Raw genomic sequence first — 24,584 nt, forward strand, 5'->3', positions numbered from 1 at the left:
GGAACCCACCATCCTGCTCCCAGGAGTACATTTACTTTTATAACATAATGAAGAGCATTACATGTTATTTTCATTGCTGAAGTAGCTACCTGCATTCCTATTGGCCAACGTAAAGTGGCACGTGATCTCATTCCCATCAATTATGACAGTCGCATTCCTTTACCAGCCCCGGCACAATAAAAGCGCTAGTAAATGTAACGTGTTAAACAACCAATGGTGTTCCTACAGGAAAGTAGTCCTAAGGCTGCTTCGCAACTCTAACCTGGGGCCTTACGCCTCCAGACCCCCTTTGCTTGTCCCTATATCACTGGTCTTGTCCCGGTCCTATCCTAACCGTCCACACGGCAAGAACCAGTCCAGACCAATGGTGTTTCCATAGGAAAGTAGAGGTGTAAGGCCTCTTCGTGACTGTAACTGGGGGGCTATCACCTCCACACCTCCTTTGCTTGTCCCTTATATCACTGGTCTTGTCCAGGTCCTGTCCTAATCGTCTGCCCGCCAAGAATCAGTCCAGACCAATGGTGTAACAATAATCACCACCACTGCCTATTAGTTCCTCAAGCACCCCCTATTAGTTCATAAGTAGAGAGGTTGGCAGCATTGTGCACCGCATGACAACATCCTTCCCAAGAAGGCTGCAAGAAGGAAACAAGCAACAGTCATTCCGCGCATGTGAAAGTCTTGTCTCGAGGGAGCAATTATTGATGTTTCTAATAAATTCAAGCAGATCATCTTTGTCAGTTATTCTACCATTTTCTCCATCTGTTAATATTTGTTCCCTGCCTATACAGTGATATCCCCAGAAATTTTCATCAGCCGGGTAGGGAATTCTACTTAGAAATGAATATGATAAAATCTCAATTTATCCCCTTCAGGGCATTAACAATAATATCAGACAGGTAAACATTAACTACAAAATTGAACTATTTTTAGTGTTATCCCGAACAAGACATAAGAGTATTTTGAACGAGTGTTCTACTGCTCATACCATTCATAATCATGTAACTCTGGGGCTTATCACTTGGTTGCTGTGGAGAGCTGTTAAAGAAATGGCAGCAAACAGAGGGAAATTTCAACAAGTTCTTCAGAGAAAACTGAATGATATCAAAGAAGATGATCTGAATAAGTTCAACACTGGCAGTATAATAATTTCGTGTAGCTATTTCTAGCCGGGTGCAGTCCTTGTAAGGCAGACGCTGCAATGAAGGTGGGCGGCATCTGCCATGTGTAGGTAACTGCGTGTTATTGTGGTGGAGAATAGTGTTATCTGTGGTGTGTGAGTTGCAGGGATGTTGGGGACAGCACAAACACCCAGCCCCCTAGTCATTGGAATTAACCAATGAAGGTTAAAATACCCGACCCGGCCAAGAATCGAACGCGGGGCCCTCTGAACCGAAGGCCAGTACGCTGACCTTTCAGCCAATGAATCAGACAATACTGGCAGTGACCAGCATCTGGTAAGAGCAAGAACTGTTCTAAACACAGGGAGGAGAGGCATAAATTAGTGAAGGACAGGAGTGACCTTAAAGACATGGAAGCAAACAGAGGGTTTGTAACATCATGCGGAATCGAGTGCTCGTTTGCGATTATACGCTAATCCATACACTGCTCGCGCACAGCACTACGCAATAGTCAAGCTAAACATTTAAACTCCACTGTAATTGATACAGTTTTGCCGACAATAATGAATATTATTAATTAAACAATTCTACAGTTTTTACATTTTAATTTGGAGTACCTAACGACTCAAATTTGTATTAATATTATGTAACTAGCATTATGTCTAGGTTATGTTAGCTGGGCAGTCTGTAAAAATGGCAGGGTGGTGTACCCATTAAAAAGGTCCTAGGGAGAACACTGCTATAGTTGGCATTCATTTAACTGACCTTAAACTCGCTCTGTTCTCAATGCTGTTTCTTATTATATCTTCATATCCAGCTCTATGGCTAAAGGGTTAGCGTGCTGGCCTTTGGTCACAGGGGTCCCAGGTTCAATTCCCGGAACTTGAAGAAATCGAGGAGGAATTTAAAAAATATCAATTGGGGTATCTATCGTTGGTTTAAGCGAAGCTTGTCACAAGGTGAAAACTGCTTGCAATGGAAGTCTCGTAACTTGTTTTATTACTTTAGAGAGCCAGATGGCAAACTTAATGGAGTTGGGTTTTTGATTAACAAAAGCATCATTGACAAAGTGTAATTACTTAAAGGAACTTCAGTAAAATAGCTCGTTTAATTCTAAGTCTGTCAAAAAGGTACAAAATCCACATTATTCAATTTAATGCACCTACAGTAGAATTCCATTAGTCCGGCATCCAATAGTCCGGAACGCCCGATGGTCTGGCACCATTCCAGGATTTTTAATGTTATTATCTCTTAATAATGATCTCTCCTGAACAATTTGATGCATTATTTGTCGAAACCATTGGAAGTGTATTTGTTATTATTTCAAACTAAATAGTACAAATGTATCTGATACAGTCCAGTTATTATGCATTGACTTACTTAAATATCTCTATCTCTGGAAATATTCAGTCTATAAGGTTGTGTGCTATACTGAGTACTGGAAAGCCAACCATATGATTAAAAAAAACAGATTAAAAAATTGAATGTATGGGCCACGTTCAAAAACGGATGGGAACATGCCTTCAAAAATTGAAGCGGACAGAAGGAAAAGAGAATTTGTAGATGGAAAGTCTCTAAATGGTAAAGGAAGACTTACAGATAAAAATATCGATGAACTTCGGCATTATTATGGAATGACAATAAGAAACAACACGATTGAAAAGAGGAGTGTGTTATTAAACTAATGATGCTGCTGATCAACATTTTACTGCAAAACGCGGTGTTAGAGCTGTTTTCACTGTACGCCTTAACCTATATCGTAGTAAGAGGTACCGCCCGATAGTCTGGTATTTTCGGTAATCCGGCACCGGGCTGGTCCCGATCGTGCCGGACTATCGGACTTCTACTGTACTTCAAGCCACTCGGATGATGAGATTGAATCCTTATACAAAGACCTCAATGAGGCAGCTGACTGTCACTTCAAATTGGTATTGGGTGATTGTAATGCTGAGGTTGGTACATACAAAATAAGAGGATACTCTTGTGGGAAGGTAAGGTATTGAGGTCAGGAATGAAAGAGGTGGATGACTGGTCTGGTTTGCGGAGTGTGTGAAGATGCCCATCATGAACACCTAGTTCAAGAAACATCCCACTTGGAAGTGGACATGGAGGAGCCCAAATTTTGAAGTTGCTAATGCTAATTCATTCTCTCAAACACTCCTCATATCATGAAAGATTTTTCAGCACTGAATAAGTTCAACACTGGCAGTGACCAGCAGCAAGAACTGTTCTAAACACAACGGAGGAGAGGCATTAATTTGTAAAGGACAGGAATGACCTTAAAAACCTGGAAGCAGAAGAGAATTCCAACAGGCTCTTCAGAGAAAACACAATGATATGAAAGAAGATGATCTTTTCACAAGAGATTAATCCTGATGTAAACAAATAGGCGGAGCATCTTGCCTTTGCACGTGGACGTAGACATAGTTCATTGGAGAAGCAACCGTCGCACTCACTCGACTGTATGCGAGTTCGAAGAAAAGTAGTACGTCGCATTAATTTCATTTAGAGTGTTCGGAAGAGCCCGTTATCAAATTAAAATATGGCCATCATATATACTGGTGTGTATGTATATATATTTATATATACTTGTTTATACAATAGTTATTAAATAACAAGAAATGAAGGCACAAGCGTGGTGTAATACAGGAAGTCTTCTCGTCGTGCAGGAAAGTCCCAAGCTGTACAGCGTGGAGATAAGGTGTTGCATCTTCCAGCAGTCAGTGAGTCATTATTTATCGTGAGAGAAATGGAGCAAGAGGTAGGACCATCGCGTGTAGTGAAGCACAAGAGAGGAAAACCAGTCAGAAGTGACCATAGGCTGTGCATTGTGAATGTGTTCAATAAACTAAGTGAACACAATCCAGGTTTAGTTGTTTATTCAGAAGTTCAGATTTTCGCACTGTTGTCGTATGCGATGCGTAGTACTGTAGTTCGAACCACAAGACGTCGACGGGGCGGAGGTCGATACTACACGCTCAGCAAATCGCAACTCTTTCTTTGGCGGAGGCGTAGACATACCATATTTACATGAGTATTAAACTCTCGCGAAAATAATTATACAACTGTAAATACAAAGTAATATACACCAAAATGCCTAATAACACTATGTTAGTCATTTTTGGCTACTTATGCAGTTGGCCTACTGTAAATTTTCTCAGATCCTTTAGAAAATTATTTTATTCATTTCTTCTTGAAAGTGACAGATTAATCAACTTCAAGCTGATGCTTCGAACACATCAGCACATTTAATCTGTTTGGAGCACCTAGAGACCTTGATCTCACATGGTGCTGTCATATTAGAAAGTTACAGGAATAATTATTTGAACACAAGACAGCTCGTTCCTTTCTTTTTAATTGGCGTAAACATGTGTTAAGTGATTAACTGGTTTTTTTTTTTTTTTTTTTTTGCTAAACATTATTTTCTGGGCTATAATCAGAACCAGCCTGGAAGATTTATTACTGCAAAAGTAAAGCTCTATAAAAATTAGCTTGAAAGCTCTTAAACCCTAGGCTTTCTGCTGAAGAACACTGCGCTCAATTATTTCCTCACCCTAGAGTATTACAAAATTTTACTGCAGACTTGCCATGTGTTTCACATGGAGAATTGCCTTCAATTTTGTTGTGATAATGTTCCTTCTTTACCGTCTTCTGTCTTTCTTTACCTTGGTTTATAACTGTTAGATTCTTCAGCCTGCTGAAACTAATTTTGAATAAATAAATTTATGAACTGTTTGAAAAAGAAAACGCATGGTAACAGAACTATACCTGAAAAAGTTATGTAAGTTGTTTCTATTTCAGTTGGTTTATATATTCAAAATTAGTTTTGACAGACTGAAGAACCTATCAGTTATAAATTGACTGAATTGAAACTGAGGAGATGAGCTTCAATGATATGTGTAAAAAAGTGGAATCAGAGATAAGGCTGTTTGCAGATGATGTTATTTTGTACAGAGTAATAAATAAGTTACAAGATTGTGAGCGGCTGCAGGGTGACCTCGATAATGTTGTGAGATGGACGGTGGGCAATGGTATGATCATAAACGGGGTTAAAAGTCAGGTTGTAAGTTTCACAAATAGTAAAAGTCCTCTCAGTTTTAATTACTGTGTTGATGGGGTGAAATTTCCTTTTGGGGATCATTGTAAGTACCTAGATGTTAATATAAGAAAAGACCTTCATTGGGGTAATCACATAAATATGATTGTTAATAAAGGGTACAGATCTCTGCACATGGTTATGAGGGTATTTAGGGGTTGAAGTAAGGATGTAAAGGAGAGGGCATATAAGTCTCTGGTAAGACCCAAACTAGAGTGTAGTTGCAGTGTATGGAACACTCACCACGATTACTTGATTCAGGAACTGGAAAATATCCAAAGAAAGGCAGCTCGATTTGTTCTGGGTGATTTCCGACAAAAGAGTAGCGTTACAAAAATGTTGCAAAGTTTGGGCTGGGAAGACTTGGGAGAAAGGAGACGAGCTGCTGAGAAGCCTTACATCTGAGGTTTTTTTAAGTGATGTGTTCCGAGGTGTCAGTGGAGAGATGGCGTGGGAGGACATCAGTAGACGAATAAGTTTGAGTGGTGTCTTTAAAAGTAGGAAAGATCACAATATGAAGATAAAGTTGGAATTCAAGAGGACAAATTCGGGCAAATATTCGTTTATAGGAAGGGGAGTTAGGGATTGGAATAACTTACCAAGGGAAATGTTCAATAATTTTCCAATTTCTTAGCGATCATTTAAGAAAAGGCTAGGAAAACAACAGATAGGGAATCTGCCACCTGGGCGACTGCCCTAAATGCAGATCAGTAGTGATTAATTGATCATCATCACGAATTCCTTCCAGCGAGCCGCGTTGGATGTTTAAGAACAATGTGCCTCCATTTATTACGGTCCTGGTTGCTTCTTTTCTCTCTAGGGCATCCTATGTTTCCTCCTCTCTTCTCTAGGCCTTCTCTTATCAGATATAACCACTTTTTTCTAGGGCGTCCAATTGGTCTTCGTCCCAGAACCAGCTTTTCAAGATACTTCCTTGGTGTGTGAGTCCCCTGCATCTGCTTAACGTGTCCTAGCTACTTCAGCCTTTCTTCCATGGTCAGGCTGACCTTCAAGTCTCTTTGTATCTGATCATTTCTAATTCTGTCCATCCTTGTTTTCTGTGCAGCTGATCTAAGGAACTTCATTTCAACAGCTTGCAGTTGACTTGCTTCTCTTTTATGTATGACGTAACTTTCCAGATTATACGTTATGATGGGCAGGAGATAACTCTTAAACAGGATCTGTTTAGCCGTCTGAGGAACTCCCTTGTCACATACTATGTTCCGTACTTGCTGGAAGAAGTTGGATCTGTTTTGCACTCTGTTCAACACTTTGTTCTTGGCACTTCCGTCATTTGATATTGTACTCCCCAGGTATTTAAACGTATTCACACATTCATTCTTCTCTCCCTCGAGGATGAGGTTACAAGGTGTATTTGTCCTGCTAACTTTCATTACCACGGTTTTGTTCTTGCTCACAGTTAATTTATATTCTTTAAACTTGGTTTTCCAAAGATCCAGTTCTCCTCTGAACATCTCCCACAGTTTCTCCCCAAATACATCATCAGCAAAAACAAACACATTAAGATCTTTCTTATCTATTTCTTTGAGTTCCTTTTTAAATAGTATCCATGAGTGAAATGAAGAGCAATGCGGAAAGAGAACTCCCTTGTTGGACACCTCTTCTTGTTTTAAACCACTGAGTCTTCCATCTCGTACTTGCACACTACTTTTACAACCATCATACAATATTTGAACTTTTTTAATTAGTGCTTCGGGGATGTTATGTTTTTCTGAGCATTCCCATATTTTTCCTCTCTCCACCCTGTCATATGAATTTTCCAAATCAAAAAAAAAAAAAAAAAGAAATATTAAGTCTTTCCCTTTTCCCCAAACTTTTTCCATAGCCTGCCTGAGTGAAAAAATTAGGTCTGTGGATTCTCTGTTCCTATTTCTATTTCCTCTATTTCTAAATCCATGTTGTTCCTCTTCAAATTGATCTTCCATTATTTCTCCCAGTCTCTGTTCTATAATCTTATATAATAATAATGAGCTTCAGATATCACAAAAAAAGTCTTTACCTTGGACTAGGTCTTTGCACTAGATATCCTACTCTAGCAGTTTTTTAGGAATAATGATTCTGTCTTGTGGACATCTCGTCTGTTAAAGAACACCTGTAAGTCATATCAAAAAAGTAGATGACAACCAACATTTAAAATGAAATTTTGTGCAAAAATGTCCATATACATTTTCTTTGTAACTTTAACAATTGGCCAGATAATTTTGCTCTGTGAGAGAAACTTCATTAAAGTGAAAAGGTGAGGGAATAGTGAAAGAAAATATAAAGGAAGCCAAAGAAAATGTACATCTGGGACATTTAAAGAAGAGAATACGCTATCTAATCTGTTAGAAGTAAAAACACCGGGCTAGTGGCTGTACAGTTTGAGTCATGTAGCTGTCCGCTTGCCTTCAGGAGATAGTAGGTTCAAAACCCCACTGTCGGCAGCCCTGAAGATGGTTTTCTGTTGTTTTCCATTTTCACACAAGGCAAATGCTAGGGTTGTACTTCAGTTAAAGCCACAGTTGCTTCCTTCCCACTCCTAACGCTTTCCTATCCCATTATCGCCATAAGATCCGTCTGTCAGTGTGACGTAAAGCAAATGATATAGTACTAAGAAGTACAAGTAATGTTCCTCAGCTACAGGAACTGATATAGAGGCTCAGATGTTATTGGACTCTTCACTGTTGTTACCACCTGTGTTCTTACTAAAGTGTGGGTGAAACTGCAGTTATTGCTAGTTATAGATAAGAGGATTGCATTATTTGACATCTTGAACAATATTTTTGAAAAAAAATTATTACACAAATGTAATAATGTTTTGTGTTTAATGTCCTTCAAATTACTCTTTTACTTAAGAGACACTAAACAAGTCTTATGAAATTTGAATGTGTTTGGATTAAGACATTAAACGATTATTATTTTGTTTCAGTTTGGGTTTAACATGTTTCCTGAAATTCCGCGGCAGTTCAACACGCAGTTCAAATGTTATTCGGTGTCCATGTTACCAGGGAATGAACGTCACGATGTGGAGCGTGGAGGAAAGAGTAAGTCTTCAACATCTTATAGAATCTACAATTTGTTAAAAATCAGCATTCTTGTTGTGGTACTTCGCAGTAAATATACTTCCTGGAAAGAAAATAAACTAGCGTATGTGAATGTGAGGAAGCTGGAATGGAGAATGGAGATGGACACAAAGGATAAGATCAATCACAGGCATGGCAAAGATGGCTCACATTCGTTGTTATACTGTACACCACCTGTAAGAGCGTATTTTTTTTTTTACTTTCCCTTCGCTTATGTTAACTGATTTCTCCTCATTCTATACTCCCCAAATAAAAAATTAAGTAAAACAAAGGAATTTAAAATAATATTATTGGTTTTATGGTTTACAGATCAAAGGAAAAAACAAGTGCTGAATAAGGCCATATACAGGGTGCTTGGAAATAACGTGAACTAGGTATATGAATATTAGTGGGTTGGCCATACTGAGAAATAATTTGAAAAACTAATTCGATATCTTGCGCCGTTGTCATTTTATCACCTGCCAATCAGATTGTTTCGCAAGCGAATTCAAATGGGCTTTGCAAGGCGGTGTTGCTAAATCTGCTCATGGTTTAAGACCGGCTTGAGAGCACCAATCAAAGAAAAAATTTGCAGGGATGGGTTTTAAACATGGACTTCCGAGCTGACAAGATCGCACCATAGCAAGGACGCTGCAGTGACACTGGCTGAAACTCACGGTGTGTTTGTGTTTCGTGTTGATTTCTCGGCATCGGTAACTGCTAGGCTATCGGTCATTTACAGAAATGTTCATTAAGCAGCCAAGTGGCACGCACACAGTAGACTAGGACACTCATTGCAAAGTAAGCTTTCTTCGATTGGTGCACTCAGTCCGGTGGTAAGCCATGTGCAAGACTTAGCAGCACCACCTTGCAAAGTCCATTTTAATTCACCTGCGAACTGATCTGATTTGCTAGCTTCAGCAGCTGAGAATAAGACAATGGTATGAGATACCAAATTATTTTTTAAAAATTATTTATCAGTATGATCAACCCTCTAGTGCTCATATACCCATGTCACGTTGTTTTTGACCATCCTATATGAAAAATGTAGGAATGCTGTTAGAAACATACATTAGAATAAAAATGCCATGTTTGTGTGGAAAGAGAGACAACAGAGAGAAGATACAAGGGCAAACATGTAAACACAAAAGGATAAGGACAATCTCCATATCATCATACAATGCCATCTTTACAGAGCTGGACGTCTTCATCACTTTTGTACAAGTTTCTTCCCAGCCTCTGAGAAGCTCATTTATGACCATCACTTTATTTGTACTGTATGACCCATTGTGCTCCTTTCCTCCTTCCTAGTCTTTTTAACACCTGTATTCTCTTTTCGCTTCCCTTTTTATGTGGATGAAGTTGAAGATGTAAATCTAGGACCAAGAGCTTATTTCTGAAGGGATAACATGGAGTCTTTCCCTAGGTGCGTGCTTTTTTCACATCGCCAATAAACAGTTTAGGTGTCAGGGTCACCATTGCCAAGATGTGATGGATGTTTCTTGGCTAGAGCCATTCTCCAGGTTCATTGGTGTGCCAATTCCATGTCATCCCTGTTGATGGAAATCATCGCGTGACTTGCCGACACGGCAGTTGAGGTCACCACAAGTGAACAACAGCTCTCTTGCTCTTGTCTATGGAGTGGATACGCATCTTTATCTAGGACAAAAATACATCATGTTCTTCCACTAGGCATCCTCACTGTGGTGCGTAGTGTGAAACAGTATGCACTCTTGTTGGCTTGGTGACAATCTAGGTACTCTTTGGACAATCAAAGATGCAGTTTACTTTGGTAGTACTGTCTCACAGCTGCTCACAAATGGCAACTGTCTCACCATTTCAGTTGCATGGTGTTCCATGATGTAATAGTTTGTAACCTTATCCGATGTCCCAGGCTGTCACATTTTTCCACTTCCTGTCTTTAATATCAGACATCAATCCGTTGTCTCTTCAGTGATTTGGCCAACTCAGGCTTCTTCACGTTAGTCACAAATAATTTAAGTATTGGAAAGGAACAAACAAGTGTCAAATCAAGTCATATGAAGAAAGGTCATTTCTTTTGCCTGCCTTGGTCTTGGACAGGTGGCCCTTGTCCATTTCACACCCCAATCAGGCAATGTCAGGGCGATTCGCCTACGAAGGACACCCTAGCTGCTACTTGTTCATTGTGACAGTACAGATCCAAAATGTAGTGTTAAAATTTTGGCCGACTTGTTGCAGGGTGTGACGTCTATCCTCCTCCTTTTTCCGGGCTTGGGACTGGCAGTGGGATGTCTGTGGTATTTCCCAGTGTTATTGACAGGATATTTCATCATATTATATATATCTTCATAAACAATTCATCCTTTTTATTGCAATCATACATCTGTACGTAACAGTGCTATTAACTGCCATCTTCAGGGCCCATATTCGAATGCTGATACTAACCAGAAATTTAAGATTGGCAGGAGGGCTTGTTTGTGATTCAATAGGTACATTCAGCTCACCTCCATCAGGGGCGTGCCTGAAAAGTGCTACATCACCTCAGGACATTTTACATAATTTAATCAACTGAAGGTACATTTGAAAATGGCAAAGTTCCTGGTGGTAAATTTCTTATTTGTTCAGCTGTTCATGCATGATATAGTTTGGGTACGTTATTTTTCCAACAGATATAAAGTATATTCCTGAATATTATGTCCAAAGTTATGGGTTCAAAAATACATAAATGATACATCTGTCTGTGTGTCATTTGCTTGCACAGTGTTCTCATGCCTAAGAAGTTCTGTTTCACTCTTATTTGTCTGAAACTGATTCTGTCATTTTTTACAGTAGGCTCTTGTTATTTGTTACAGTCATCATGCCACCATCAGCTCTGGATCAGCTGACTCGTCTCAACATTGTATACCCAATGTTGTTCAAACTCACCAACAAGAAGACAAACCGGATCACCCATTGCGGTGTGCTAGAATTTGTTGCTGATGAAGGCAAGGTCTACTTGCCTTACTGGGTAAGTACAACACACTCATTGCTTTCCATATGTGACTCTTCCCATGCTTGTGTCATTCATACTGTGCACACTGTTACTCAATTTGTCTTCAAGTAGAGTATTACTTGTAAGATTCTGCTTGTGTTTATATTGTATTTTAGATCACCAAGTGAGTTAGCTGTGTGGGTAGGGTCTCCCAGCTGTGGGTGTGGATCTCATCGTCGACAGCCTTGAAAAGGGTTTTCCATATTCACACCAGGCAAATGCTGGTGCTGTACCTTAATTAAAGCCACAGCCGCTACCTTCCCAATCCTAACTCTTTCCCATCCTTCAGTGCTACATCTATTGTTGATTTCATTTGTATGTGGACATTTCTTTTTCCTAACTCATCAAAACAAAACTGGTTGTCACTTATAGAATTGTATTTCTCATGATATTCACCACCTCAGAACAGGATTGTCATCTTCAAATACAGGACATCCCGTATGGAAATGCCAGACCTTAATTAAAAGTAAACCAATACAAAATATTTAGGCTGTTTACGATTTTCAAAATAACTTGCCTACATGTTGATAGTGCAGACAGTTTGAGGCTGTGTATCATTAAATATTTTAATGTTATTTTTGCTTAGGAAGTACCCTCCATTGCTTCTGAAGAGTTAACTTTTGGTCTACACTAGAAATGCTGACATGCCTGTAAACATTGAAAAATGGGTCATAATGTTAAGGAGTCATCATTAGTCCCACCTTTGGATTGCACATGTTTCAGACTAAGGAAGATTAGGTAAAACTTCCCTACACAGGGACCTGTTTAGATAACACATCAGTGCAGCTAGCTCTCACCAGGATGACCATCACAGACTAATGTTGATCAGTTAATACAGTGTCCACTCAACAAGACTTTACAGCAGACTTAAGCGAGGCTCGAATAGTGATCTGACAGGAAGGTAAAGCTGTATTCCCCCACTCAAAGGATGAGCAAGGAGCTACCTGGTGGGAGACGGCGGATCCTTTGGACCATACTCTATACTGTAAGGCTTGGTCATTAGTTGAACTCTTTACTTGTGCTAACGACACACTAGATTTACTTGAAGCACTCAGTTATTGTGATTACAAAGTGCACAGAAACAATTGTCAACCATGGTTAAGAACACCATTGAGCAACGAGTGTTTATTCTTGAAAAATGTTTTAAAAACGAAATTGAATGGTGGGTGTGTGCAAAAGTATTTCAAACGATTGCTGGGAAGTTCTCTACCATCAAAACCATATTTAAATTGAAACAAGAAATAAAGTGGTTCAGCCTATTTAATACAAGGAAAATAAAAAATATAAACTTTACATTCTTTTTTGATTAAAAGCGGGACTGGTTTTGACTACTATTCTGGGTCATCATCAGCCGATTAAATAAAAATATAAAACAATACATAGGAAAACAAGAAGTAAAGGATAAGTCTTTCACTAAAAGCAGTTCAAGAAGCATTATAGCACTATAGGGATTAGCACTGCGTGATGTAAGATCCTAAAATCCAGAAGAAGTTGAAGATCAATCATTTAAATGAAGCAAGATGCAAGTTCTTGACGAGCAGCATAACATACGTAATGTCCGGCACTGTGCTTCAAAATGTTTATGAGAATTGGTGAATAGTTCAGTGAACAAGGCTGCAAATACTGCTAGGCGTGAAGTTATAATACAATTTAATAGATTTGAAGTTCTAAAATTATATAGAAGTCGAAGACAAGTCACTTAAATTAAGTAAGATGCAAGTTCTTGAAGAGCAGCACAACATAATGTCCGGCACTGTGCTTCTAAATGCTAATGAAACTCGGTGAATAGTTCAATGATCAAGCCTGCAAATGCTTCTAGCCGCAAAAACGTATAATACTATTTAATATAATTGGAGTATATATTAATGTTATCGGATCTTGTATGATAGATTCTTTAGAGATGCAGAACAGTTGACATAAAAAAACAGTTTTGAGGAGAAAAATGTTAAAAAGCGCAATATTGGAACCAAATGAAAAACGCATGTGCATAGCGTGTTATTTCCTGAAGATAAGAGTTTGGGTCGTATTTGAGGTAGCTTAAGGTATGAATTTAATTTTTAATGTTGTAATGATCTGAACTGGAGGTGATATTATAGTATTCAGTTCAATTTGATTTTTTTTCCTAGAGGAAAGATGAAAAGAAAAGACAGGATATGGTAATAAATGAGGAGGATTAGTAGAAGATTAATAGAACTGGAAGTTAAAAGATAGGAAAGGGAGATAAAGGAGGAATAGTTTAGGGTAGGTTAGGTGGATGGGTTACTGGAGGTAGAAAACATGGGTAGGAACTGTGTAAGGCATCGAAAATTGAATTCAGGTTTAGAAATTTAGCATTTTTGAGAAGAAGAATAGAATAGAATACAGTAAAACCTTGTTAATTCGAAGTCGTTGGGACGCAAAAGTCGGACTTCGAATTACGTGATTTCAAATTAACCCGCCAACACGTTCTTCGGAAATGCCAACCCTTGTGGCCTAACAATATATTCTAAGACCCGTTACTGCATGCATTTAACCTTGATTCACAGTTTAAAGCTCTCAAATATAATGGAAAAAACTATTTCCAAATGTATACAACAAGGTGCATTTACAGTATTCAAATAATGCACTTGGATAACTCGCCAGCAAACATAACCTCACGCAATCAAATCAAAAGAAAGAAAACATAATTCAAAGACGAGGAGAAATCTATACTGGCTCCCCTGTGCAAGTGCTTTATTAATTGGATTACTGTACTGTATGCATTTTCGATGCCTTGTGTTTGCACGGAATGTATCCGATGTCCTTAAAACATCGCAGCTTATTGAACTTTCCTATGATGAGGGGAGAAAGTCTCTCGCTTCCCTCAAATACAGCTTCCGTCCACATTACAACAACAGTAAAGTGACTACCCTTGTACGATTTCCCGCCATGGCATTTCTAAGACCCATTAATGTATGCAATCACCTTGATTCTCAGTTTAAACTTTTCAAATGCCATGGCAAACACTATGTCAGAAATTTATCCAACAAGGTGCATTTACATTATTCAGATAATGCTCTTGTATAAAACAATGACAAACATAATCTCACGCAACGAAAGGAAGAAAACACGATTCAAAGACGAGGAAAACTTATGCTGGCTCCCCTGTGCAAATGCTTTATTTTTTGGATTAGGCCTACTGTACTGTCTGCATTTTTAGATGCCTTGTACTGGCATGGAAAGTGCCCGACGCCCTTCAACATCGTGGCTTTTAGAACTTTCCTATGACAGGGAAAGGAAGTCTCTCGCTTCCGTGTGCACTGTGCACTGCATAGCAACAAAGTACATTTGCCGGCTGGCAATTCTCTCCTTTAGAACCATAAGTCCATTTGGCTTCAGCATTTAAAAAAATAAAACAAACGAACAATGTAGTTTCATTGGCATTGATAATATTGGTGTGTACGAATAGATTATAGGCTATAAGCCACGCTTTTTCGCCACCTGTCTGCATCGCCAGAGTTTGCGGATTCTACCTCTCCGCACACTGCTTGTTACGTGATATTGTGAATTATGGCGTTCCTAAAAACTCCAAATACAAAATAATTACGATTCCGCTCGAACATAGCAGATATGAAGCACACTGTAGACACGCCCAAGTAGGTGAAAGTGCGCAAAGTTACCCCTTCACGTTCCGGAAGACGTGTTCTTTCATGACGCGGAGAAATTTTTAATTTAAATTACTCTGTAAAATACTATATTTTTTTCAAAATGTAAAGGCAGTTTCGAATTAAATGTCTGAATTTCGGTAACTGGACTGACATTGTTCTTCGAATTATGAATTATGTGTATTTCGAATTAAACGATTTAAATAACATGCAAAACCATGCCTCATGTTTCCGGGAACGAGAGCTGCTTTGAATTAGGCGAGATTTTGAATTAACCGATTTTGAATTATCGAGGTTCTACTGTATTGGGTTTTCCAGAAATGTCGTTTAAATTGAAATTAGGGTTGAAATATTGGTCAAGGTGAATAAAACAATTTTCAGTAGTGTTTAAAAGGGGGCTTCAATATTGGTGAAATTATGTTTAGAGTCTTGTATGTGTTGTCCTATTACAGAAAATTTGTTATATTTAATGGCGTTGATATGTTCGGAATATCTGATATTAAAGTTGCGTCCAGTCTGTCCAATGTATGAGGCACTGCAGTTGTTTCATTTGAATCTGTATACTCCAGATTTAGAAAAAGTATTAGATTTATTTAATGAGTTAGAGTTGTGTATCAAGATTTCTGATATTGGTTCTAAAAGAAATTTTCATGTTGTGTTTTTTAAGAATGTTGGTTATTTTATAAGCATCTTGAGTGAAAGTAAAAGTGGAAAATGCAGTGGCCTTGGTTTTTCTTTTGTTAACGTGGTTTTAGGATGGTGTTTGAATTTGTTGATGATACGGTTTATGAAAGAGTTGTTAAAGCCATTAAATTTAGTGATAGTACGAATTGTGTTCAATTCGTTATTTAAATCTTTTTTTTAGACATAGGGGTGTTGAAGGCACGAAACTGGTCCCGCTTTTAATCAAATAAGAATGTAAAGTTTACATTTCTTATTTTCCTTGTATTGAATAGGTTGAACCACTTTATTTCTTGTTTCAATTTAATTGTGATTCAGTTCAATGCGGAACATTATGAATTTTTTATCTTTAAATCAAAACCATATGTCAATTCTTTGTTTGAAAAGTGGCACACTTCTGGATCCGTCTTAAACACAAAAAGGCATTATAAAAAGCAGGTTTTAACTGATGAAAAACTTGAAGATACCATATAAAACCAAGTACCACCCACCCCTGAATAAGACCCCCACTCTATATTTTAGAGGACAATTTTAAAAAAAAATCACTCAAATTTTTTTACAGTATTTGCTACGGAACAAGAATGTCATTCCACTATGTATATTTCATGAATTTAAAATAGTTTCAGAGAGTTTTTAAGTGTCCTTGAAATAATACCCAATAAATTATTTAAGATGCGCATACAGAAAGTTATCAATTACAGAACGATAGTCAACACTTCATTCATCATCACAAGTACCAACTTCGGAGCTTTCGCTTATCACTATGCTCTTCACTTTCCCACACAACGTCATCTTCACAGCCATCCATAGCATTAGAAATACTGCACTTCTGGAAACTTTTCCGGACGAGGTCACCAGAGATACAGTCCCACTCCATCTTTACCCACGAACAAAGCAGTTGAACTTCCAGGCTCTTAATACGCCCAGTTGGCGTCCGTGAATTATTGTCAGCTGCCACCCACTCGGTATACAGCTGTTTCAGGGCTGCTTTGAACGGACGGTTTACACAGACATCCAACGACTGTAACATAGACATCAATCTGCCCGGAATGATTGTTAGATCGGTTTTTACGTCCTTGGTTTGCTTCTTTACATCTTCTGTTGTGCGAGTGTGGTAGCTGTCCATGTTGTGTTTTTAAGAACGTTGGTTATTTTATAAGCATCTTGAGTGAAAGTAAAAGTGGAAAATGCAGTGGCCTTGGTTTTTTCTTTTGTTAGCATGGTTTTAGGATGGTGTTTGAATTTCCATCCAAGCATTGCACCAAGGTGACGTTGCCAAACACATTTCAGCCAGTCTTCCACTAGCAGACTGTCCATCCAACCGGAGTCCTGAGTTCTTACGATAACACCAGCAGGTAGATGTTCATTCGGAAGCGTCTTTCTTTTCAAGACAGCGTACGGTGAAAGTTTAGTTCCATCAACAAATATACGTAACATTACTGTACACCTCTGTTTTTCATTACCACCCTTCTGATGGTAACACATTTTGACCCCTTGACACTCACAGTACTGTCCAATGACATTTCAAAGTAGACGGGCATCTGATCTGCATTTCCAATTTGGGAAAGCAGGTATGAGTGTTTCTTTTGCAACTGAATTATTCAACATTATTTATTTATTTACTTATTTATTTATTTAATATTTGTTTGTTTGTTTGTTTGTTTGTTTATTTATTTATTTATTTATTTATTTATTTATTTTCAGTGGCGAAATTACAGCTCGAGGCCCTCTCTTCCACTTAACCACATACTAATCAAAATCTTAAATAAATTAAATTAAATAGTTATCACTTGTAAAATGATGTGTATTGATTGGGTGGACCATAAACCTAACATTGTTTCTTAATTTTAAACCGAATTATATGGCGCTGGAAGGAAAATAGTTTTTCTTCATAGGCAGTAGGAAAATGCTGTTACATTGTGGTACGTCTTCTAATGCTCAGTCCATTCTTCTTATAGAAATTTCTGGTCCACACTTGGCTTGCTTTAAACTCTGGCGTACAAAGTTCTTTTGCAATTTCTAATGCTTTTAATGGCACGTTTTGGTAGACACGCCACCTCCCGATTCTCGCCTTTCTGTTACGTGTTTGTACAGAATCCTTTCAATTTCAGGAAACTGTGCACTCTCCCGTGGAAATCTCTACGATCACCACTACTGTTTAAAAGAAAATCTTTCTTCTTTCACCAATCTCAAATACAAGATCTGTCTATATTGTATTTCCTACTGGCGGCACGATTTCCGATAATTTCAGCTTCCCTTATAACTTTCAGCTTTTCACTTATAGTAAAAGACCGCAAATGCTATGTTGAATTCATATTTTACATGTGGCACTCTAAGAACATGAGACTGTAGACTGACTGCCACCGAGCGCTTACAGTAAAAGAAAAGTGAAAGTGTATTTGGGATTACAGGGAGTGCGCGCTGAGAACTTCGGCTGCCAAGGCACGGCGACCATGAGTACGCCGATGTTTGATTTTAGGATTGTTCCATACTTAGAAATAATTTTACTGAGCGTATAAACTACAGCCGACTTTTAGGAAAGTTTTACATACATTTATATTATAGAACAAATATCCATTATCACATGAAATACATAAGAGAGAACAATACGGTACACACATGTACACTTGTTATTTTCAAACCAACGCTGTTGGAAGATGTGGTTGAATCCAGTGCCAACCCTTAAAACTAAAATACAATAAAAAATGTAACATTCCCTAAAATGTGTGTGAAGTACCATGCCGCATAATGATGGGCTTCAATAAGACCCGCACCCAATTTTTAGAAACAATATTTTCGGGAGAAAAAGTGTGGGTGGTATTCGGGATTATACGGTATGTGAGCCACACTTCATGTTAGCCCTCATAAATTGTTTAGTACCGGAGTGTGGTATCTCACCCACCTCAGTGCTGAGAGGGCTTAAAATTCTAAAATTAGGAGAATATTAAGTGAAATAACAGAAGACAGATTACGACACTTCACAGAAATTCCTTCAAAGATGTCAGGTCTGCATAAACAAAAATGGAAATAGTTTTCAGCAACTTTTATGACATTAAGGTAAGGAAAGGAAAATTAGTGCTTGGTTTTCATTTCTTTTGTGCTTTTTATGACAAAGAGGCCGTTTTGTAATTCCTTCTTGTTGAAGTGAACAACAGCTGTCTTCAACGAGAAGGACTGGTAGGGTTCTGATGAAATGCAGCCTGTCCTCCCCGTCAGCTCACTATCTACAACTACATTTCCCATTTGACTATTTCACGAGTCCATTTTAACAATAAAAAGTTAGGTAAAAAGAAGGATCACAATTGTATAGACAGTCAATATGTTAAGAGGTGTAGTGAGACCATTTAGCCTAAGTAGCATCATCCAAGTTTTACAGTTGTGAACATAAATCTTTCTTGCTTTGACAATGTTTTCAGATTCTGCACGTCGATTACAGAAGTTTGTTCTGTTGTTTAATTCTTCTGCTGGAGTCATGATGTTTAATCAAAATTCTTCAACAACTAGGTGATTGTCATTACTGATGCCCCTCTTGTTCCTTATGTCCAATAATGACCTTTGAAACTTCCAGCTCATTGATATATGATCAGTTTTTTTTTGTTTTTGTAATGTGATCTAGTGACACGTATGTTACCTGGCAACAGTTCGTATGAGGAAACAGTGTACCACCAGTCACTCTATGTGACTGACACAGAGGTTAGAGAACATATTCCCATTTTCATTCCTTTGACCAGTACCATGAAATCCCATGATCTGCTCCATACCTTCATTTTTTGGCCATACCTTTGCATTTGCATCACCCTTAACAATCAGGATGTATTTTCTGCTGTCTTTCCTCACACCTTTGTTCATCGAGAGGTAGAAAAGCCCTTTCTATTCAGTATATGAATTCTCCAGAGTAGCGTAACACTGGAGTTATATACTGTGATATTACGAATTTTGGTCTTAAAACGTGCTCTCGTTAATCTCTCTGAAACAGGTCGCCAATCACAATCAGTGAGGCTTCTTTTTGCATCTTTCGTCAACAAGAGCCCAATTCCAGCCCACTTCCACCGCTATGATCTCTGTCCCGTGCAGGAGAACCTGAGTATTGAAAAGTATCCCCTCTTGCATTTGCAGCTCTTCAAAGTCTGGCCATCTTATCTCGCTAAAGTCCGGTTCCATGGCTTAATGGTTAGCGTGCTGGCCCTTGGTCACAGGAATCCTGGGTTCAATTTCTGACAGGGTCGGGAATTTTAACCATCATTGGTTAATTTCTCTGGCACGGCGGGGTGGGTGTATGTGTCGTCTTCATCATCATTTCATCCTCATCACGACGTGCAGGTCACTTACGAGCGTCAAATCAAAAGACTTGCACCTGGCGAGCCGAACATGTCGTCGGACACTCCCGGCACTAAAAGCCATACACCATTTCATTTTTATCTCGCTAAACCCAAGAATGTCCAACTTGTAGTTTGTCATCTCTCTTGTTACTTGCTTCAACCTACTACTTTATCTCAAGGTTCTAACATTTCAGAAGTCTATTATCATTTTCATGCCACAGGCTGTCAAAAAAATGATTTGTCCAGCTGTCTACTCTTCATAAAATTCAGGAGTATAGGGGATTTGTCCCCACAGTGCCCTAGCCTAATGGTAGGGCTGCCAACTATAGCCTTCCAGGCAGTTGTTTTCTGTAGTGGTTTTCTGCCTTAGTCTTCGAAGATCTCTTTTTGCCACAAGGCAATGGTTTCCTCTTTATTAACCCCAAAATGAAAGGTTGCATCATCTGCCAATTTTGCTGTACCAAAGGGTTCCTCCTTCACCCAAAATTCTGTTTACATTTTCAACAGAGCCCCATTAGTCATCACCTTTCAGGGTTCCTGTATAGCCTTCACAGTTACCATACCGGTACCAGGGCACCCAAGAGTCTGCATTTCCCTTCAGGCCATCCCATACTTCATGTTGTTGCCCACCTCCCACGACATGGATGAGGGGTTGGTTTTATGGGAGGCAAAAGACTTATCCAAATAACTTTAATATCCTTTCTCTGGTAAAGTTTAAAGTCTGTTTCAAGGAGTTTTAACACTCCTCATGGCTTTGATTCTTTCTCTAATAAGGTACTTGTATCTTAACAGTTACTCTTCTTTTATGAAATCTTCACCTCAAATCATGTTCTTACAGATGATGCATAATCTGCTGCTGGAAGAAGGAGACCTCTTACAGATAGAGAGTGTTTCGCTGCCTGTGGCCACCTTCTCACGCTTCCAACCGCAGTCTGAGGACTTCCTCGATATTACCAATCCCAAGGCGGTCTTGGAGAACGGTCTACGTAGTTTTGCATGCCTCACCACAGGCGATGTCATAGCAATCAAGTACAATGCCCGCATCTACGAGCTGTGTGTCCTCGAGACTAAACCAGGTTCAGCTGTCAGTATCATCGAATGTGATATGAATGTAAGTGATGCTAAAAGTAAGATACCTTATTGTAGGTGTGATGTGTGCCTTGTTAAGTTGGTGTAGTGTTTCAAGAGACATCTTCAGAGTGGAAAAGTGTTAATATTTAGGTCTGTGATTTAGTTGGTCTCTTGGGATTTGAAATAACATACCCAGTAGTGCAATAAATTCGGTCCCTAGTTTACAAAGGTCTAAAATATGTTCGCATTCCATGCATACACAAAGCAGCATTGTAGTCCAAAGTCATGAAGAAAAAAGAAGTTGATAGCCAGTCAGCGCACGGTCAGCATGGATTGGGGAATGAAAGAACCTTATCGCTGTGATCACATAACACAAGTAAAGCGAGAATTCGCTGGAGACAATTGACTTAGCAAAAGCATTGTAAATTTTTAAAATGAGCCTTTTAACAATACAGCAATACTTCCTCTTTTGATGATAGGATTAGAAATACTTAGCTGTGTGAGAGAATGATACCAAATGCCACATAAACTGTGTTGGAGAGTTTAAAGAAATCTGCTCCGCAAACAAAGAATTAGGGCATAGGAAATTAAACATCCGCATTGAACAGCACCATGCGTCATTAAAGAATATCAGCTTTCGCAACATACCAAAAAAGCACGGGAAAGCAACTGGTAATAGCTTTACATCAGGTAAGAATTACAAGAGGCCATGGCAGAAACACACAAATGGACGTGGAAACTTTCACCGTGGAAGAGAAACTGAGTTGCCAGAATAATCAAATGAATGCTCCCAGCTTTTGGGAAGCCACTGTCAACTTTCCAAAAGTGGAAAGAGGTAACCATCCGGTGTTAGTGATAGTTTCGTGGGGAGTGTCAATAAGAGCTGCTGGCCCCGCAGTGTAGGGGCAGCATGCCTGCGTCTTACCCGGAGGCCCCAGGTTCGATTCCCCGCCAGGTCAGGAATTTTTACCTGCATCTGAGGGCTGGTTCGAGGTCCACTCAGCCTACGTGATTACAATTGGGGAGCTATCTGACGGTGAGATAACAACCCCGGTCTAGAAAGCCCAGAATAATGGCCGAGAGGATCTGTCGTGCTGACCACATGACACCTCGTAATCGCTTGGTAGGCCATGGCCCTTTTGGGCTGTTGCACCATGGGGGGGAGGGGGTTCAATGAGAGTATCACATTACAGCATTTCTCCAAAAGTGGGGTGAAAACCTTTGCCAGCAACTACCAAGCGGACATACAAGAATAGATTGTAAAACTCTTAAATACTACCTGGATTCTCCAACAGGATGATGTTGACACAACATGGGTTGGAGCACAGTGTGCTCGAGTTCATTGCTAATGTCATTGGGTTCTCAGAAAACCCCTACCTTAATCCACTGGACAATCACATGTAGAATATTTTACAGGGGAACATCTCAGATAGTCATTGAAGTGTTGAGTCCTTAAAAACAAATTTGGTGAAGGCAGCAGTCTCAGTAGTGCATGTGGTAATAGATGAGTGGCCAGATCATTTGAAGAAGTGTGTCAAGCAAGGAGTGGACATTTTGATGAGTAGTTCGTACATGGTAAACTGCAAATAGTTTGTAATAATCAATGCACACTTGTAGTTGTCATTTCTAGCCTTTTTTGTATGAGGGACAGAACTTACACCATGACTAGGTATTATCTCAGAATTAGGAACAAACCATATTGGCAACTGTGCTGGAAGTCACAATTGTTAAAGATCAAATTACTCAATCGTGCTCAGTCCTATCGTGGAGTGCATCTTAGGGTCATCAACTATGTTGATGAAAACACATGTTGGAATTTTGAAAATAAATGTTGTATGAGATGACAAAGATAGGCACATAATTAAAATCCTATATTGGGAACAAAAGATCTGTGTCTGAGTGGAACATTGACTCACGAATGAAGTCCTAATCTAACGAGGTATGGGGCAACGCTGTGTTCTGCCCTGCTACTGTTCAACCTGTACTCAGAGATATGGTTCAGAGAGGCTCTATATGATGTAGTCTGTGGCATCAAAGTGAATGGTCTGACAATTAACAACATCAGATATATTGACAACACTGTCCTTACGGCCAACAGCACGGAGAACCTGCAGCAGATCTTGTCAAAAGCGGCGGAGACATGCAAAAACCTTGGTCAAAACTTGAACTTAAAGAAGACCAAATACATGATTGTGAGCAAGGGCCCTGACGTAGATCCCGGTCAGTCGGTCAACGGAGCTCCGATACAGACGGTCGAGAAAATCATGTACCTAGGCAACATCATCAACGAGCTCTGGGACCATTCCCAAGAAATAAAGTGCCACATTGAGAAGGCCAGGGTACGTTGCTTTAATTACAAAAGAAAGCCCACTTAAATTTACAATTATATAAATTTCATTTATTTTTGGTCCAAATGTTGTCTTCGTTTGAATGGATTTCATTTCCAACTACATGTGGACTATAAATTGAATATTAACGATTTTATCCAAGATTCCGGTGTTGTAAAAATTCTTATGACTCAGGCGACTATAACAGCTGAAGAAACCCCAACTCACGCAGTGATAAATTCTAGTCAATACTATTGAGAAGCCCCAGTTCAAGTTGTGATCAATCCAATCTGCAATTGGAGGTCTGGTCATTGTAAAAAATGTAATTCATTGTTCATAAATTCTGGCAAGGTTAATGCACTTATTGTACATACTGTACATATTGTAAACTGTGTAAATAGCATAAGACAATTGTATTTAGGATTAATATAGGCTGAAGATGCCCATAACTAGGGCAAAACATGTCCCTAACTGGTGTGTTACATTCATGTAGAATTTAACCACTAAAAATATATATTTGTATTGAAAAGGTGGACACAATAATTTTAATCTTGAAAGAGTTTACTTACCGGATACTGGCCGCACTGAAGCGACTGCAGCTATCGAGCTCGGTATATTATTTTCTTCAATAAGCTATAATGTCTAAGTATATGACCTATTAGATGATCCCTCCGTCTTTTTATTTGTGTCATAAAACACCTCTTCATTCGTGACTGACGCTCACTGCAGCTGTAGGCCGACACGCTAGCACCATGAAATTAAGTTCTCTACCAAATCCTCACCCAGGCCAGTCGTCGCTGGTGCATCATGCGCGCAATGTGGCCAGGAACGCTAATTTAAATTTCTTATAGTAGGAATATTACGAACGTACTAAAGAGCGTCATAAATGTGCTATCCAGGTTTCTTTCGTGTGTATTTAATACGACATAAATTAAGCACCTACACATCAGCTGTATACGTACATACAGTATGCCTAATATACGTACATTGTTACACAATGCACTTACGATCATAAAATGAAGCACCAACACGTCACATGAGCTACTATTGTGTAATCCAGACAAACACACCCCCACATCAAAGACTGGCTTGAGACTGACGCTCCCTGCAGCTGTAGGCCAACATGCTAGGGCTGTGAAATTAAGTTCTCTACCAAATCCTCACCCAGGCCAGTCGTCGCTGGTGCATCATGCGTGCAACGTGGCCAGGAACACTAATTTAAATTTCTTATGGTGGGAATATTACAAATGTACTAAAGAGTGACGTAAATG

The 24,584-nt window shown here is 39.1% G+C and overlaps 1 protein-coding gene across 1 annotated transcript in view; it reads left to right on the forward strand.

Annotated features, from left to right (window-relative positions):
- Ufd1 (ubiquitin fusion-degradation 1-like) overlaps nucleotides 1–24,584 on the forward strand; it is a 44,505-nt gene that overhangs the window by 3,599 nt on the left and 16,322 nt on the right. Inside the window, exons 2-4 of the mRNA XM_067152751.2 lie at nucleotides 8,147–8,261; nucleotides 11,114–11,268; nucleotides 20,754–21,026. Coding sequence (XP_067008852.2) covers nucleotides 8,147–8,261; nucleotides 11,114–11,268; nucleotides 20,754–21,026 — 543 coding nt within the window. The remainder of the gene's footprint in view (nucleotides 1–8,146; nucleotides 8,262–11,113; nucleotides 11,269–20,753; nucleotides 21,027–24,584) is intronic.

The sequence above is a fragment of the Anabrus simplex genome, chromosome 8 (genome assembly GCF_040414725.1).
Source record: "Anabrus simplex isolate iqAnaSimp1 chromosome 8, ASM4041472v1, whole genome shotgun sequence".
Taxonomy (NCBI): domain Eukaryota; kingdom Metazoa; phylum Arthropoda; class Insecta; order Orthoptera; family Tettigoniidae; genus Anabrus; species Anabrus simplex.